General features: G+C 35.1%; 1 protein-coding gene and 1 long non-coding RNA gene across 2 annotated transcripts; both read right to left on the reverse strand.

The window, feature by feature from the left end:
* Nucleotides 1-1,279: 1,279 nt before the first annotated feature.
* On the reverse strand, nt 1,280-12,104 carry LOC105436836. Its single transcript, XM_030995772.1, has 6 exons — nt 12,007-12,104; nt 10,549-10,833; nt 9,966-10,112; nt 8,860-9,015; nt 4,798-4,900; nt 1,280-1,679 (listed from the first exon to the last, which is right to left on the reverse strand). Exons 1-6 carry the CDS (start codon nt 12,098-12,100, stop codon nt 1,280-1,282), a joined length of 1,185 nt encoding a protein of 394 aa, XP_030851632.1. The 5' UTR covers nt 12,101-12,104.
* A 2,760-nt stretch (nt 12,105-14,864) lies between these two features.
* LOC115928425 lies at nt 14,865-16,793 on the reverse strand. Its single transcript, XR_004066046.1, has 3 exons — nt 16,669-16,793; nt 15,886-16,020; nt 14,865-14,975 (listed from the first exon to the last, which is right to left on the reverse strand). It is a non-coding gene; the product is annotated as an uncharacterized LOC115928425 (long non-coding RNA).
* Nucleotides 16,794-19,005: the final 2,212 nt, after the last annotated feature.

A 19,005-nucleotide genomic window follows, 5' to 3' on the forward strand; every position in this document is an offset into this window, starting at 1 on the left:
AATTTGTTACACAAAAACTTGTTATGTATATTTTATGTTTCAGTGTTGTATGTTTATATGTAATATGTACTATGTCTTCATTGTATAGTTTATGTTGTCCTGTACTTGTTCTTTGAATTAAAACCTGTAACCTGTACTTTTGTTTGTGCTTCCCTTTGTGTTTGAACAATACATGAATATATACATGTCAAAACAAAGTAAATTTGCAATTTGTAAATTGTAACAAACAGCAATTATTGGATATCATCCACCTAAAATGGAAATCCCGTCATTTTATTTGCTCATCCATCAACACATTTAAAACCAATTTGAAGACAAAAAAGAGTACGAAATCATGACGAATCAAAATATAGAATCAATAAAAGAGATTGTTTTAAGTACATACATGCATATATTACTTGAATATAAATTGCCCTCTCAAACCTTTCAGTTTGAAATTCAATCATAGACCAAAACTGCAGTTACTACAAAAAGGAAAAAAATATTTCTACGTATATATGCTAAATCTCAGGGCCACTGACCCTTTTCAGGAGTTGTCAACAATTACAGGAATGTGGCACCATTCCTCACGACCATTTCATTAAATAATCTCTCGATGAAAATAAAGGATCAACAACCCTAGGTATTAATATACAAAAAAGAAAGCGGCTTAGTACTAAAAAGAGGGATTATTCATAAAAGAGTCACTCGGACATTAGAGAAAGTCAAAGCAAGCCATGCGCTTATTATTCGTTTTAAGTTCATAACCACGAATCAACTTACTCCTAACAGGGTTTCCATTAGTCACTCATAGTCCAGTCATGAAGATAATTATTTCAGCATTCAGTATCGGTAAAACCAAGGAGCTTGTTTTATTATATAACTGTATCGTTTAATGAAATGATACAAAAGAAAGGGACTGTTCATCTTGGTTATTGAATAAAATACCCTCTAGTTGGAATCTTCCATTTAACACGTCTGTGGTGTAGTATAATAAAAGGCTAACGTGATTTTGTTTTTTAGAATTATGTTTTTAATCAACGGGTTTAATGGTACTCCAGCATTATAGATACTTTTAATAAATCTTTTACGCAAACAAAATAATGATTTCATAAGGTAATTCTCTTTGTTATGATAATCCCCACGACTGTCTTCAATATATATTTCAAGTGTATATATTGATGCAATTCGATTTTGTAAAAGACTTGAAATCTATTTGATTTACATTCTATATGATACAAACTTCATAGGCCGGATCAACATCTTCCTTACCGTCAAAAGACTTCATTGGATCACCGCCCTACTCGATCTTAGAGAAATCAAGATCAGTATATTCCTTACCGGAGGACGTCGGCTTCGTTGGATCACCGCCCTTCTTGACTTGAGAGAAACCAAGGTTAGTATATTCCTTATCGTCGAAGGACGGATTCTCATAATCATGCGACTGGTCGTTTTCCGACGTCGACTTCGTCTTGGTCAAGGAGATTCCCTGACTCGTTCCTTGGTTTGCACGGGTGCTCGATTTCGACGAGTCCTGCCCGCAAACGCACACCCTTTCATATTCATGATATACATCGTCTACTTGTTGTTTTCCTGAGCTTGTTGGTGAATTTGCGGGTAACAAGTGTGTGCACATACGGGGAGTCGTGGTGAAGCTTGCCGAAGCGATGGGAGAACTCCTGTTCCCTTGCTGTTGAGATCTATGGACCAAAAAAAGAAGAGATTACCAAGGATAGATAATTAATTAGACTTACAGAGACATTGAGGTTAAACTTCTCACCTGTGATTTATTCAGCGAATAAAGAATTATAACCTGTTTGTTGTGACTGTCATTCACACTGACATTATAATCGGTCTTTGCATGCTACGAGAGTAATGATATTATATGAATAAAATCTATTATTTTTCTTCTTTAAAGTTACTTGGTAACACTAGATAAGATAGAGTGGTCATTTATACTGAAAACGATACGGTTTTCAAATTTTGGCATCGACTTAGTCAACTGGAGTACAGTTTTATATAATGATGTGAGCTCATGTGTTATTAACAATGGTTTTGCCTCTGAATATTTCAAAGTAACATGCGGGGTAAGACAAGGCTGTCCGTTAAGTCCACTCCTTAAAATATGAAATAGTGAGTCTCAAGATAAGAAAAGACACCTTGATTAAAGGAATTAAAATAACGGCACAGAAATTAAAATAAATGCTTATGCTGATGATACGGTATTATATCTGGAAGGCCGTAACGATTTGTTAAGAGTTTTTAGATATGATAGAAGGATTGAAATGTGTCACTAGACTTGTATTAAACAGAAATAAATCAAAGCTGTTAATTTTGGGTTATTATAAAGCTTACCCTTCGGACATTGCTTCGTCTGGTTTGACGTTCAATACAGGTATTACTACTTTTCTGGGTGTACAATTTTCGGTGCATTTGAAAGACTATTTTGAATTAAACTTTCCACCCCAACTACAAAAAAATAGATTTTTTTCCGTATTTGGTCAATTAGAAACCTAACTCCCATTGGAAAGATTGCTATCGTAAAATCATTGGGATTGTCCCAACCAATTTATTTACTTTCGATCCTTCCAAAACCGCCTGAAGCCCTCTAAAAAGAGGTCGAGTCTTTACTTGTTTAATTTATTTGGAATGGAACACCAGACAAAATAAACCGTACAACAATAATTGGAGACTATGTAGACGGAGGTCTGAGAATGTTACATTTACCCTCAATTATTTCAGGCTTAAAGATTGCCTGGGTTAAACGTCTGCTTGACGATAGTAATGTTGGGCAATAGAAATGTTTTTATGAAGTTTGTTTGGCTCCATTTGGAGGAAGTCTTTTCTGGTATAGTAAAATTAATAAAAACGATTCTCGTATATTGTCGATAAAAAACATTTTTATTCGGGAAGTTGCCCAGTCATGGGCTCTTTAGCACTCGATACGGAAATCATTCCTTCCCATATCAGACGACAAGATATATGGAACAACACTATAATTCGTGGAAACAACAAATTATTGTTTATAAAGTTATGGTATTACAAAGGTATAATTAAATTATCAGATCTTCTTGACGAAAATGGTAATATTTTTACCTTCTTTCAATTAAGAAACAAATATAAGTTTGAATACAATTTTGTAGAATTTGATTCTGTGAAAACGGCTATTCCCCACAATTGGAAAAATAATATCCCTAAATGTTCAGAAGCAGACCTAAAAGCTCAAGAGGAAATGATTACAAATATAATGAAGGTAACGAAGATATGTCGATATATTCATAATTTAAGTGTTCAACAGGTTTTTAGTCCCCCTTAATCAATAGATAAATGAATTCTCTGTTTAATATCCCAAACATAGACTGGGCTAAAATTTTCTTAGTGCCTGTTAGGTCATATTTATCTATACGATCCGTTATTTTCAGTTTAAGATAATACATCGTATAGTTGGTGTTAATGAATATCTTAAATTATTAAATATTTCGCAGTCAGACTTATATTCATTTTGTTATAGCTCCGTGGAATCTATAGAACATTTTGTTGGGAATTGCCCAATCATTAGAAGGTTTATTGCGGATGTCCAACATTTCATTTTAGAGGATAAAGTTACTTTGAATAGAATTAATTTCTTATTTGGGTTTTATGGAAACGTTGGAGTCCAATTTAATTTTATTATTTTATAAGCCAAATACTTTATATTTTCCAACAAATGCAAAAATAGCGTACTCTCACTTAATTCTTTTAAATGCATGTTAAGGTATTATCGTTCCCTTGAACAATACATTTATGTTAAAAATATCATTTGATAATAGGTGGACAAACCTTGTGTTTTTTTTTAAAGAATATTCAAAAAAAATTATCACCATGTCTTGTATAATCAGCTATATTCTTGTTGTTGATTCTATTAGTTATATTATGTATGCATATTCATATATGTTTTGTTATGTTTTGCAAAGTCGAAAGCAATATTGAATAAAGATGATTTTATTGAAGAGAAAAAAAAAAAAAAAAAAAAACTTTGCCTCAGATTCTCAAACAAAATCCTGGATTTAGCTCATGCTGCAATCATAATGATATACCTTTAGGTCAGTCGATTGCCTGTCTGATTATCTAGATATTTATGATTGGAAATCGAAATGGGGAAAATGAGTATGGTAAAACCGGCACTCAAATATGTTTAGGGCTTCAATATTACACCATATCACATACATTGATAACACGTAGGGCCATGCATCTCAGATTTAACATTGTTAAACGATGCCTTTAAAGATCCATATGTATGCTTAACAAATTTTGTTACACTAATTCCTATGTTCTTCTCTTTCTTTCTCGCCACCCCTCTCTTGCCATCTTTCCTTCGCCCCCTTGAATATAAGTTGACAGCACGGCTGTTCTACCGAGGGGTCTTAATGAGAGGTCCTCTTGGGCATTATTCTACCTCTCTTTCTCATTTCCACTGTCTCTCTCTCTCTCTCTCCCTTTCTCTCCCTCAATTTCTCTTCCCTTTCTTTTCTTTGTTTCGTTAGTATTTGCATTGATTATAACGGCTTTCGTCGAATCATCGGGTCTTCGCGTCGCGTAGTCGCGTTACCCGACTTTTTGTGAAAATGTGCCCTTTATTCACGAAATGTCGGGGGGATGTTTGTAAAATAAACCCCTCTCATCTACAAATGGTGTGTTCTAATTTACACGGCACTTTGTGAAAACGCTAAGACAAACGACAAATCTACGAAAGATCGTGTAACGCGACCACCCGACCGGACGCGATGATCCGATGATTCGAAGTAAGCCATAAAATAAACGAAATTAACACCAATTTACCTTTTGCGTTTACGAATACAAATGAACATCATGATGACACAGATGAGGACAAGAATCACGGTTACAGAAACGATCGTCAAAGTCACAGGCGTGCCACTGCTTTCTAAATTTAAAGATGATAAATTATTAACACGAGACTTTTGAGAAATCAACCCAAGGGTAATTTAAATACTTTATTGTGTATCCTATATAAATCATGTTCCGATTACATGATACGTCATCAGATTATCTGCATATTCATTTCAATCAATGACGGAATATGCTATTACAATTTTCTTAAATTGATCTTTCGGAAAGTCCTTGCGATCATTTTAATTAATCACATCTTCACATAACATTTAATCTAAATAATGTATCGAATGTTTTTGGAAGAATGAAACAAAGTATTAGATGGAACAAAAAGGCATTGGAGCATAACTGAGATTTCCCGATAAAATACGATTAGTAGTAAAATAGTGATTACGATTATGAATTTATATCATAAGTAAGCAAAGATATTACAGAAAGCAATGTAGACTGGAATTTTTAAAAGTATTTTCAAGCCGTTTCTATGAAATAAAATATATTCAGATTGAGCATTTGTATATTGTCTACCACGTATTTTATCATGAATAATATGAAGTATTACCCTGCATTGTTAACAATCAAACATGACCTGGGCTTTTTCCCCTTTCACTTTTGTATACTTTCTTTTGTAGTGTATATTACTTCCTTTGTTGAAAATCATGATTGTTAATATAGTGATCCTCTGTTCTCTGACATGATAAAATTGCATTCTAATTCTATATGTTTATTTTTGGGTCATCAAGTATAAGTTCATTTACTTCTTTAATTATATATCAGAGAGAGCGAGAGAGTGACAGAGAGAGAGATAGAGAGAGAGTGAGAAGAACGAGAACACAAGAACAAAGATAACCCAATTCATTGTCTTAAAAGGCCACTCTAAACAAAACGGGCTAAAAAATGAAAAAAGACATGTAGAATAATTTTTGACCGAGATTCCGAACTTGACAATGATTTTTCTTAGAAATCATTAATAATTTTGGAATCTAGCTTTAAAAATGACGACTCAGAGCGCTCAGAAAAAAAGCCCAGTTTTGGAGCTGTATTGCGCAACTGTTTATGACGTCACTGCAGGCGCCTCTCCGCGAAAAGGAGGGTGATTTAGGCATTAAAATGTCTTTAAAAAGGCAAACTATGATATTAATTAGACCAGAAAAGACATTTATCCGAAAATAATATGCACTTGATAATCCCAGAACGTTTCTGGCAATTTCGTCATTCGTAATGTAAGATCCTTAGTTGTAGTATTGGTGAGCACTATTTTTTGTTAATGTTTTTTTTGCTCCCGAAAATTGGAAAATTCACGTGATTTTTTTTACCTTTTTTTTTTTAAAGGGGGGATGCCCCCCTGGCGCTCAAGGGGGGGGGGGGGGTAGTGAGAACAATTTTTTTGTTGGCTCTCGAAAATTTGAAAATTTGCAACCCCCCCCCCCACTTGTTTTTACACGTTTTTTTCTTCCAGGGGGGGGGGTTCAACCTTCAGTTTGTTTTTAATTTTTTGGCCATACAAGAATGATATGCCTACATGAACCTGATAGAGAGAATTATGAGTCTAGGAACGGAAAAAACACAAGAACAAACGAATATGTTACTAGAATAGAGGTTTGGGGAAAAGAAGCACATGCACAAGGGGAGGACAAGACCAACGAATGAAAAATGAGAAATAGGAAATTCCACTTCTGAACTCGGCTCATAGCATGAAGTTGAAAGCGGAATATGAATGGTAAACAGACATTGTGAAAATGCGGGTTGAAGGGGACTGGGAATAGAAAGCGTGCATTCATCTTGTTGATCATGCATGCGTTAATATTATCAAATGATCAAAAGGAACCGTGCGGGTCCACAGACAAAGAAATATATATATATGACGAGGGCGAAGACAGACAAAATGCACACTTCTCACACAAAGAACATTAGTTGTCGTTTTCAAACCGCGCAATCTCCTATTTTAAAGTATGGACAACTTTAGTGCAATCAATTCCAGCACGTTACACCCACACGCTGAAAATTTGGCAGATTCAAAATTTCAAACAATAAATCTCCTTGGTTTAGCAAGGCATCCTTATATTTCATGACACCAGTGCCCCCAAGAAAGATGCACCTAGATGTAATTTGTACATGCATGGAGAAGAGGTTTAAAAAAGTAAAACAATAATACTACCTTGGAGGTTGATTAACTCAGAGGGGAGGAGTAATGCAGAAGCAAAGAAACGAAATGCACTTGTAAAGGAGTCATTAACCAAACCAAAACCAAACACAATGTTCAAACTTCATGGGCAACCGTGTAACCATATCGTTCATCTTAATCATGACAAAACGTGCACTAAGCGTGGCAGAACGTGACAAAACTTGAAAAGACCGTAAGATGCCGGGGAATGTGTGGGCCTCCCGTCCCACTACGGACCACCTGCAAGTTTTGTTACGGTCTATTACGGACTGTCACGTTTTGTTACGTTCACCCCGTTTTACTGGAGTGTTGGCTCAGTCAGTATAGAGCGTCCGCCTCACAAACGGGAGGTCGTGGGTTCGAACCCCGGCCGCGTCATACCACAAGACGTTAAAAGATGGGAGTTGTTGCTACCTTGTTTGGCGTTCAACAATAAGGGATAGAGCAACGTCGATCTGGTGCTGCTCTGTGGCTGCTGGGCTCACGATCAATTGGGCAAAAAGAATTTCTGTTTCGGTTTAATAAAATTTGGAGTGGACTATTAGGCTATTATTATTATTATTATTATTATTATTATTTTACTACGTTTGCCCATACGGTCCTCCGCGTTGTGTCACGTCAATCCCGTTTCGCCCACGGTGGCCCGAAACGTGGTTGCCGTGGCCGCCGGGAACATAGTGTAAACGTAGCATAAGGTTTTGCAGTTTTTCCCGGCACAGCATTTATATTCATAATGTTTTACTCTGCCAATATGTAATAAATAGGTATCCCAGACTTTATGGAACGCCAACATTATGTTGACTTGAATCTTTAAACATTGTACATTATGACGGGCTTGAATGCTCCCCAGTAAGAGAAGAAAGTTGGACTCTTTATAAAGCCCCATTTCTACCACCATGGCAGAATAAAATAGGTGGCTGCATCTCCAATATGCCCCGCCTTCATTCAACTTCATTATTATCATGAATTGCATCAACAGTTTTTTTCACTGATCTGCTATGTTTAAAATGAGGAATTAATGAATCTGTAGAAAATTCATGGTTTATTCTGATAACTAAATCACATATGACGTACATAAACATTCCTGAGACACCTCTTTTATTTCCGATACAGTATAAGCCAATATTAAATTTTTGTGTAAAGATATTTTTCTTGAAGATCAAGGGGTCGAGGAAAAATTGCAAGTGGTTATAAATTTGCGTAAATCCACAACAACTACCCATTATATATTTTTCATTTATTATCATTCTATTTACGTGGATCATGAACTCATTCCCGAGTATCGTAATAATATATTTATTTCGGGAGAATTTAATGAACAAAATTTATTGAAGCACCCCAATTACAATCAATGTGATCTCAAACTGCACTACATGGCCAAGTGTTGGCTCATGCTAAAGTGTGAACACGCTGTGCGCGACATGCAATACGGCTTGCTTTAGTGATTGTGACATGCAACATAATTTGCTGGAAATCTTTTCACGTGTTGTTAAATTCGCGATCAATGACTGTTTCGCAAAAATTCACAGAAATAACTAGTCATACAATAATCAATTATCTAAACACTCTGCCTCTACCTCTTTGGCCCGAATTCACAAAGGAGGTTTGTCGACAAACCTAGGTTTATGTGCGTCATATGACGCGTTTTGATAAATACAAACCCAGGTTTGTAAAAACGCCAAAACGCGTCATGTGACGTACATAAGCCTAGGTTTGTCGACAAACCTCCTTTTTGAATTCGGACCTTTCTGATTAGGCATACCTGTCCAGATGTAAGTTTCAAATGAATCTTTTGATAAGCAATTTACGGGATCTATCGTTAATGGACATACCAGCTTGTAAGGTTGTAAAAGGGTCCGAGTGGGGTGATTCTTCACTAAACTGGTTCCCTTCCGGTGCGTTGCGATTGAATACTTTTACACTGACTGTGTAGACTGTATTTGGTGTAAGCTGTATAAAAATACCGCTGGTTCCGCTTCCAAGACCAGCTGTAATAAACGATATAAGAGAGAAAAATGATACGCAAACATGTACGTGCCTCTTAGCCATGCATTATGACTTTTAGCAGTGTGATATCACTTTTTTACGAGATTTTTGTTTGCATGGTAGCCGTGGTAGGAAAGTATATGATGCACGGTTACATGTTTTCAAGAGACATAATAGATTGCCTAGATTCAAGAACCCATTTTGTAAAGCAATATTGCCCTCACACTTGTCAAAGCACAGGTTGATGCTCACTGATTCCCCATATGATCCAAATAAATGTACAACAGAAACACTCTCCAATTCAGGACAAGATTCTATTATTTCGGCTAAATATATCACACATGGTTCTTCAAACTGACAAAAATGCAATATCTCAGATAACAGTATACTTGGGTAGAAATTTAGTTGAAAAGTTGATAAAAAGGCTAATTTCCATTGAAAACAATGAATTCGAACCTCTCAGAGAGTTAAAAATTAAAAAAAATTACAGCTTATTTCCCTCTTAAAATTCTTGGCACCATATGCAATGTGGACATGCAACAAAAATTAACACAATATGTGCAGAAATCTTTGCCGCTGCCCTTTCCTTCTTTGCATTTGATTTTTTTTAAGGCCCTGAATATAAAGTTATAAAATAATAAAACAGAGCCAAAATTAGGATCAAACCAGTGATTCACAAACAGTTACAAATAAATCAACACTTCCTACAGATCTCACAACATTTGATCATTTTTCAATACTAGATCTCGTATTCCATCACTTAACCTTAAAAAGGCTGGGTTATGTTTGTGCCATTTTGCATACAAATAGAGTGTCTCATAAAATATATGTCCAGGAAGTTTTTTAAATCTATATCTCATATGGATTATAAATTATGGCTACGTTAGTATTCACATATCTGTGAATATATATGTTAAAATTGTGAATCTAACAAATGTTAACTAGGACTTACAGAAAGCTACATTATTGAGATCTCGACGTCTAGCTATGAGACTGTATCCATCGATAGGTCCATTTTTATCCGCTGGCTCGTCCCATTCTACAAATACCTCTCTTGCTTGTATACTACTAATACGCACATTCTGAGGCTGAGACGGCTCTGAAATAAAATTGAATCATGCATTTTAAGACTTAACCATAACTTGAGATCAGGGATCTAATGGTCCCTGAAAAAAATAGATTGAAGGTTAGATATTTGAATAATAAGTACTGCCTCATATTAACGTTGCACAACAAATAATTATCGTTCCCCTCTCTTGGTGACTTAGCAAAATAGGATACCAAATTGGAAGGCTAGTTAAACTAGTTAAATTCATATATAAAATTATCATCTAATAATTTTTCTACGCAAGGGTCTTTGTTGTGCAAAAAAAAACAAGGTCACATTAAACTTTAATAAAAACTCATATAAGGATATATGAAGAAAGATATGCATAAAATAAATGTGGGACCACTCATACACTAAAATACATGCGTGACTCTTTCATTTAGGGTGACATAAGAATGAATATACATGTATTAAATAGTGATCATACTTCCAGCTAGGGTTCGTTGGGGTGGAAAGTCGAGAGGCTCGCTGCTTCCAGCAAGATTCACACAGATCAGCTGAAACTCGTAGATGGTGTAGGGCTCCAAGACCGTCACGATACCCGGTGATGTACTTCCCACATTTTTGTCTTCTGTCTTATTGGTGCCTTGAATCCTGTATTTGGCTGTGCAGTTGATGTCATCGTCATTGCCTTGAACTGGGAAGTCCCACATAAGTTGAAGTTCCATGGAGAGGACATTGGAATATCCTGGATTAGCAAGTTCTGCCACTTCTGTGAAAGATACAGGACGGTCAAAATGGTCAAAAGTTTTATATTCATAGTTGGTGTTTCAGAGGTATTGTAGTCTAGCCGTACTTTACTTCAGATGAAAAGGTCAAGGGTTCGAGCCCTGGAATTACACTTGCACCTATCACTTCTTCTTTTTCTGCTCATTTACTTCTGTCACAAACTGCTCCCTCAAATGCTGGACCACAAGTGCAGTTCCCATCAACATTACCGCAGTTAGCTCCATCCACGCATGTACAGCTCTCCATACTATAATCTCCAAAAGTACCCGCCGGACAGCCTAAAATAGTTGCATTAGATACGAGTAGTTAAACAACAACCCTTTTTTAATTATTTTCCCTCCATCCGACACACTCTAACAACAATAATTTCAATCGTAATTTTACTGTGCAATCAGATTACCAATCTCAGTTTAATACAATGGCCTCGAACGAAACATTCACTTCACACCTTCTAAAAGATCCAGACAAACTTCATATTAATTGCTATTTCTCTTAATTATTCATACCATCAACACACTGCATGCTATCACCAGCAATATCATAATAAATGCTTCTAACTTTGCTTCGTTTGATTCATAAAGCATTTCTTTAGAAAAGGCCAGCAGGAATTCAAAAAATTCTACATACACTGTATTTACAAACTATGTGGCCCGAATTCACAAAGGAGGTTTCTGGACAAACCTCCTTTTGTTTTTTACAAACCAGGTTTGTAAAAAACGCGTCAAAACGCGTCATATGACGTACATAACATCGGTTTGTCGACAAACCTCCTTTGTGAATTCGGGCCTGTAGGTATTAGCATTTAATTTCCCTAGAGAAAGGATGCAGAGCCATATTTACTATGAACTATGCAAATCTTGTTATGCCCCTATAAGATATGACACACAAAGTGTTAAAAAAGAAATAAAAGATAATATCTAAGATATTATATATTATTACATACTTTCTTTCAGCATAAATTTTGAAAAAATTTGAACTCATAATTCTTTTGGAACTGCAATTCTGAGTTGTCAATCAATTTGCAAATGCACTTATAATGGTAAATCAAATGTGTTTTTAGCCACCTTAGTAACGATTCAACCCTTTTATGTTCAGAAATAAAAGATCAAGCATTGTCATGCCACTCATCATCCCCTACATTTGCAAGTTCACATACCGATTTCACAATTTGCTCCATTGAAGCCCTGAAGACAATAGCACTCGTAATAGTCTGTGCCATCCACGCATGTTCCGTTGTTCTTGCAGGGCATTGCATTGCATTTACGAATATCTACACATTAGACGAAAAGGCATATGGATATATGTATTTGAACAACCCTTTCAGCATGTTCAAAATTAATCCTATATAAAACAGCAAAACATTTTTTCTCCAATACCAGACATTTGGCAATGATTCAAAGCTTTTGATCAGCATCTTTAAGCAGTAATTTGTTATGCTACTTTTTTTAAATTTGAATAATGTAAATGCTTTAGAATTGGTTGAGTTAGGTGCCTATTTACTTCCAACAAACATTGTTTTATCAATTACAATAAAGAGATAAATGTTAATACTATAACAAAGGAATATTCGTAAATTAGCATTTGAAAATTGATGCTTCGAGGCCCTGAAATATTTTGGAAGTAACTTCTTACTCTCCATATGGATCTGTAATTTAATTAATTAAATCTTGAGAATCATTACAAAATGTGTAATAGTGTTGTTAATAGTATAACTTAACAGCTCATCTTTGAAGTGTGTTACAATCCCATAAAACAAATATAATTGGATTATTTACTAAATATACTAAATATATATGTTTAAATATATTAATTGTGAAATAATCGAGGTACTAATAATTGAGTATAGATTTAGCGTTGGTGTCTTTAAATTCATTTCATTTGTTGGTATAAGACACAGTACATAATATTTATCTAAAAGTAAAAAATACTTATTTTATTTCATGAGCATTTGTCATAACAAGTGAAACATCTATGTTCAAACTATGCTCAAATTTACCACATACATACATCATTAGTATTTGGTACACACGTTTTATTTTTCAATAAAAAATTAAATATTTTGCACTGGTCAGATGTGAATTAGTAAATCATCATGCAAAATGTTTCTCCTGACTATGTGATGGTATCAAAATATTTGTGAATTAGGACCAGTTGTGTGCAAATTTGCATAAGATCAGCACAATACAGAAATTCAATTTCCAAAAATGACACGGTTGCCTGTAGAGTTGGAATATTTGTCTTACCTCTTTAAAAACAATGACTGTGACAATCTGGTTATTATTGATAAAGTTTACATCTTCGCAGAATTTTATTGGTTAATTTAAAGAGTCATAGAGATTGATCAATAAAGTTCAGAGAAGATATAAACTTTATCTATCAAGATACAATCATATTGCCACAGTCAATTCATGAAAGGAGTTAAAAACAAAATATTCAAACTTCAAGGGCAAACGTGTACCATATTGCACATCTTAATCATGATAATTTTTGAATTACTATGTTGGGTGGAATTTGTACAAACCTTCTGAGCAATTTCTCCCTGTCCATCCAGGCATGCAGACACATGTGTAATTAGCATCACCGGGATTCATTAAGTGGTTTGTGCAGTTCACTTCATTGACACATGGGTTGGGATCACATGCATCAATGTCTTCAGGGCAAAGCAAGCAATATCACAGCCACAAAAGAAAATACAACAGAAATAATCAAAATCATGCAAACTAAAATGTTAATCGCCCAATATTTTCCATTATCTGCGAGCTTTGTATTTTGTTCAAATGCAATTTTTAAAATTTGTATAAGTTGTGTCTAGCCGTAGATTAGAATTCTTGCATATGTTTGCACTAGTCATATGTGAATACATAAATCATTGTGCAAAAATGTTTCTACTAAATATATGGTGGTATCAAAATGAATATAAATTTAACATAGAGTGCAAATCTGCTTAACATTAGCATTTATTTGAACTAATTTAGGGGGTTCTAGTAGATGAAAAGGACCATTGATCTTAACGACCACCCTCACCTCTACAACATTTTCTTTAAACAATCTCTTTTATGATCAATTTTAACTGTTTAATAAATACTTTTTGTTTTTTGTTTTCTTGATATCTTTTAGTATGAATCTTCACAAATAATTTCAATTTGGACCGAGGAAAGGCAGAGGAATACTTGTGAGGAATCAGAATGCACATGTTCCATTGTGTTATGCAAGCAACTCAACACTAACAAACTGCATGAAACATAATTTTGTCAATAATTTAGCATCAGTGTTAGTATTTTTATATTATCAGAAGGAAAGGTACCCGCTTCTACCATTCAGATATAAGCATTTTCACATTTGAACGAACTCAATTGTTAAACTACATTACTGGTTAGATTTATCAAAAAATTGTTCATGTCATGTCAAACTCAAATATATTTGACCTATTTTCTAGTTAAAGCGGATAAAAAAAATGACATAGCTGTCACAAGCCCTCTGAAAAATCTTTCAAAAACTGTGCAAACTTTGTACTTTAAAGAGTGATGCACTCAGTTCTGACTACATCATCAACACATGTATAAAAATCAATGTATGTGTACAATGTTTGGTACGCGCTTACTTTACATAAGCCTATGATATGATCTAAAACCATATATTATGATGAATATAAACAAAACTAAATCAGCGCAAATCAAACCTTCATGCAAAACAAAACAAATTTAAATGAGTCGTGCACGGGTCATAGAATAAATCACAGACACCTCACTGCTCTCTTTGAAATGGGGATAACAGGGTACATAGAAAAATAAATACATATATTAGTTTCCTACATATATGCACCTGAAACATACATATACTTAAATACTTTTATCTGCACATGTGTATATCCCTTTTCCTTCATGCTTTTTCTGGGAGACCCTGTAAGAATTATTCCTCTTATTTCAAGAGTGTTTCCACTACAGGTTCCTTCTCTTACGTATTCTAAAGAAGTGTATTTGGAAGGGATATCTAAGCTGCATCATATGTTACCATCTTCACAGAATGTTCCGTTGAATCCTTCCGGACATGAACATGTGTATCTATTGACCAAGTCCATGCAGGTCCCTCCATTCATACAGGGGTTGCTCAAGCACTCATCGATATCTGGACCAAAATAAAAATAGAGTGAAAAATTTCTGCTAGGTTGGCTTCATATCTTATCCATTTCATTTGTTTGCTTTTTGTAGCTCGCGCCTTTGAATGTTTTTTAAAACAGATATATGGCGCCATACAAATACTGTTCATCATCATCATCATATACAAAAAGATATATTAAGCTCTGCAGACGCCTTCATTCATACCGGTTCTAATGGAATCCTGAGAATGCAGGGAATGACTGGAGTCATACTAAACACTGTTCTGAACGTTTAAGACTACAAATATTGTACAAAAGCCAAATGAGTTCAGTAAAAATTTTGTTTAATAGCTAAGAAGTGAGCATTGAAAATGAGAAAAATTTCAAGATACAATAATGTCTTCCTGTAATTAAACAAGATCACATGATCGGATACAAGTCAAATTAAATCTACTAAAATAATTTGTGTGGGGATTGACTGATATGTGTATGACCTTTGACTTTACATGGCCTGAAATACATTGTGCGTGATCTCTACGTTGCAAACACTAAACACACTAATATTACTAACAAAATGGAAATATAATCTCTAATAACAAGGTTAATAGTTTGTTTGATTAGTTACTGAAGCAGAAAATCCTGTATTTGATATAGATCTTAGAGTTGTGCTGATAATTAATACCCCAAACCCCTCCTGGTCTAATGGGTTCCAGGCGAGAACCTTGATCACAATTTGTTTTAAAACACAGATTTAACACTTCACCATCTAAAGGATAAAAAGAATTTTGGACTGGCAAGAGCCTCCGGATATTTTGTTGTTGATGACTGCAAGTTCTTTCATTAATTTTGGAAGGGGCATCTTACTGTCATCTATTCAGATAAATAATAAAAACTATACACTACTTGATGTACATCTAAACAATGTTTCAGATGACATACCATCACATGTCGTTGTGCTACCAGTTTGCAGTTTATAGCCAGGATAACACACGCATGTAAAGCTTTCTAGATTGTTCGCACAAATACTTGTTGTAGTATCACACGTATGGCTTCCATCATCGCATGCATCCACATCTGTTTAAAATATAAAGATTAGTGCAAATCTGAGCAAGAGCATTGTATGTAAATAAGATTCATAGTCAGATCATAAGATGTAAGCGAGCTTCACTCCATCCAATGTACACAACATTTTCTTTAGAAATAAAAACTTGAAGGTTATTTGAATAATGTCCCAATTAACGAATCAACATGAAGTTTGTCATTACCACTTTTAACTTTTCTTTTAAACCAGAATTAATATGGGGTTTACTGATATGTGTATCACCTTTGACATCAAATGACATAAAATACATAGTGCATGATCTCTACTTTGCACACACAGAGGAAGAAGGTCCCTCTAAACACCCTAATTTTAATAACAAAATGAACATATGAAACATAATAATGAAGTTGAATTTGTTTGTTTGGTTAATGAAGCAGCATATCATTTGCCTGAAAAATTGAAAACTTCACCATCTAAAGGATAAAGATGATTCGGGACTGGCAAGGGTCTCCTGATATTTTGTCTAGATGACTGGAAGTTCTTTTATTAATTTTGGAAGGGGTACCTTACTTTTACCCAATCCGATAAATAATAAAAACTATACACCTCTTGATCTACAACTAAACTATTTATATCAGATCGCATGTACCCAAAACCTTTAAATGTTTCAAATGTCATACAAACACATATCGTTGTTCCAGGACTTGGATGTTGATAGCCAGTATTACACATGCAGTTGAAGCTTCCTACTGTGTTCACACAAACACTAGTTGTAGCATCACATAAGCTTGGAACAAGGCACTCATTTATATCTGTTCAAGAAATATAAATTAAGAAATTTTTGAGCAAGAGCATTGGATGAAATTAAAGTTCATAGTGGGGTCATATGATGTAAGCGAGCTTCACTCAATCCAATGTACACAACATTTTCTTTAGAAATAAAAACTTGAAGGGTATTTGAATAATGTCCCATTGATGAAATCAACATGAACTTTCACATTACCACTTTTAATTTTTCCTTTAAACAATAATTAGTCTGGGGGTTGACCGATAGGTATATGACCTTTGACTTTAAATGACATGAAATACATTGTGCATGATCTCTACTTTGCACACGAAGAGGAAGAAGGTCCCTCTAAACACCCTAATTTTAATAACAAAATGAACATATAAAAACTAATAATAAAGTTAAGAATTTGTTTGATTGGTTAATAAGGCACCATATCATGTGCCTGCTATATATATATCTCACATTTTTGCTGTTAGTTAACAAAACTCTTTCCATGTTTAATAGGCTCCATACAAGTACGTTGATACCACAATATAATTTCAGACCGACTAAACACTCCATCTTCTAAAGGTTAAAGAGAATCTAAGACTGGCAAGGGCCTCCTGATATTTTGTGTGGCTGACTAAACGTTCTTTCATTGATTTTGAAAGGGCCACCTTAATGTCAGCTAATCAGATAAATAATAAATAGTTAGTCAGGTCAATATATGGTAAAAAACACCCCAACCCCTAAAAATTGCAACAACAGGTTTTTTTTAACGGTTTCTAGTAGTATTTGACCTCAGGAATAACATACTAAAAGTACACCGAAATCGAAGCTTCAGAAAGCTGTTTTTTTATTAAAGATGGCGTCCAAGATGGCCGCCGATACCTAAATATGGCCATAAATCACTTATTATCCATCCTAGAGACATAATTTTGGTGTCTATCCCATGGTTTCAGGGGTCGGAGAATCCATTGAGACAAGTAAGAATGGTTTGTGATGGTCTAGGAAACCCCAAAATCCAAGATGGCGTCCAAAATGGCCGCCATAACATGAAAATGGCCATAAGTCACTTATTACCCACCCTCACTTTTTGGTTCTGCAAATGTAATTTTTGACGGCTATGGTGGAGGAGCGTCAATTAATGATAATACACACCACAGCGACGTGGGCAGAATGCCCATCCAGTTGTCAGACATTGTATTCTCAGGCAAGAAGGATGAGTTTTTATCAAGAGACTGCAATAAGCAGGGACTCATGAATCCCATTAGTGAGGAACGGAGGAAGAGTAATCGCGCCGTCATCAATGTATCCGGGGATGCAAATGTACATATTGCTAAAGCTGCAGTGAATTCTTCTCGTCGTCAGTCTACTACTCTGATTTGAGAAGGCACTGACCTATTGGTGTTACTCTTGCATTACGCGGATGTAGATAGCAGGGAACTATACTTCCACTCTTACAATGCAGCCAAGGCTCCGAAGGTGTATAACATTAAGCAGTTGAAAGTGGACCTGGGTAAAGATCTATGCTCACAACTACTTTTTTGAGATGCCTACACTGGTTGTGATTCGACTTCCAGGATATTCGCAATCGGAAAGAGAGCAGTCTTCCAGAAGCTTGTGAAATGTAGCCCCACTTAAGAATCCAGTGCTAGTACTTTTCTTCTCCCAAGTCAGCCAAAGGAACTAATAGAGGAACTTGGTATCAAAGCAATGTCTGTCATGTTTGGTTGCTGCTGTAATGACTCACTTGCATCATTACGATACAACTTGTTCGTCTAGAAAATTGCCAATGCGACTCCCTCCTACGTCAGCTCCACCAAATTCCACTCCCTCAGAACATATTACCAAGTCATAGCATGGATGGAGAGTGAACTAGAAATGCAATCGTGTCACAACGATGTGCGTGCAATGACGCCATGTTTCGTAGATGGTCATTGCTTAACACATATGAGTCGCTTTATGAATAGGAGTACCTGGAAACAAACTTATTTATCAGAAAGCACCTGCTAGAAAAAAAACAGGGCCCCATTCCAGAAAACCTATTATCGATAACTAGTCGAAATACCGGTTTAAAGCTACATGTAATCAAATCACTGCAATTGATTGGCTGTGAGCAATTTTGATATATGATGTTGTAATGTGATAATTGTTATTGATAAATGTTTCATGAAACAATATATCCATATTTTCAAGTTGTTGAATGAGTAAATAGATCCATGTTTCTCATTATGAAATAAAAAAA

The sequence above is a fragment of the Strongylocentrotus purpuratus genome, unplaced genomic scaffold (genome assembly GCF_000002235.5).
Source record: "Strongylocentrotus purpuratus isolate Spur 01 unplaced genomic scaffold, Spur_5.0 spur5_scaffold_3, whole genome shotgun sequence".
In the NCBI taxonomy this organism is placed as follows: domain Eukaryota; kingdom Metazoa; phylum Echinodermata; class Echinoidea; order Camarodonta; family Strongylocentrotidae; genus Strongylocentrotus; species Strongylocentrotus purpuratus.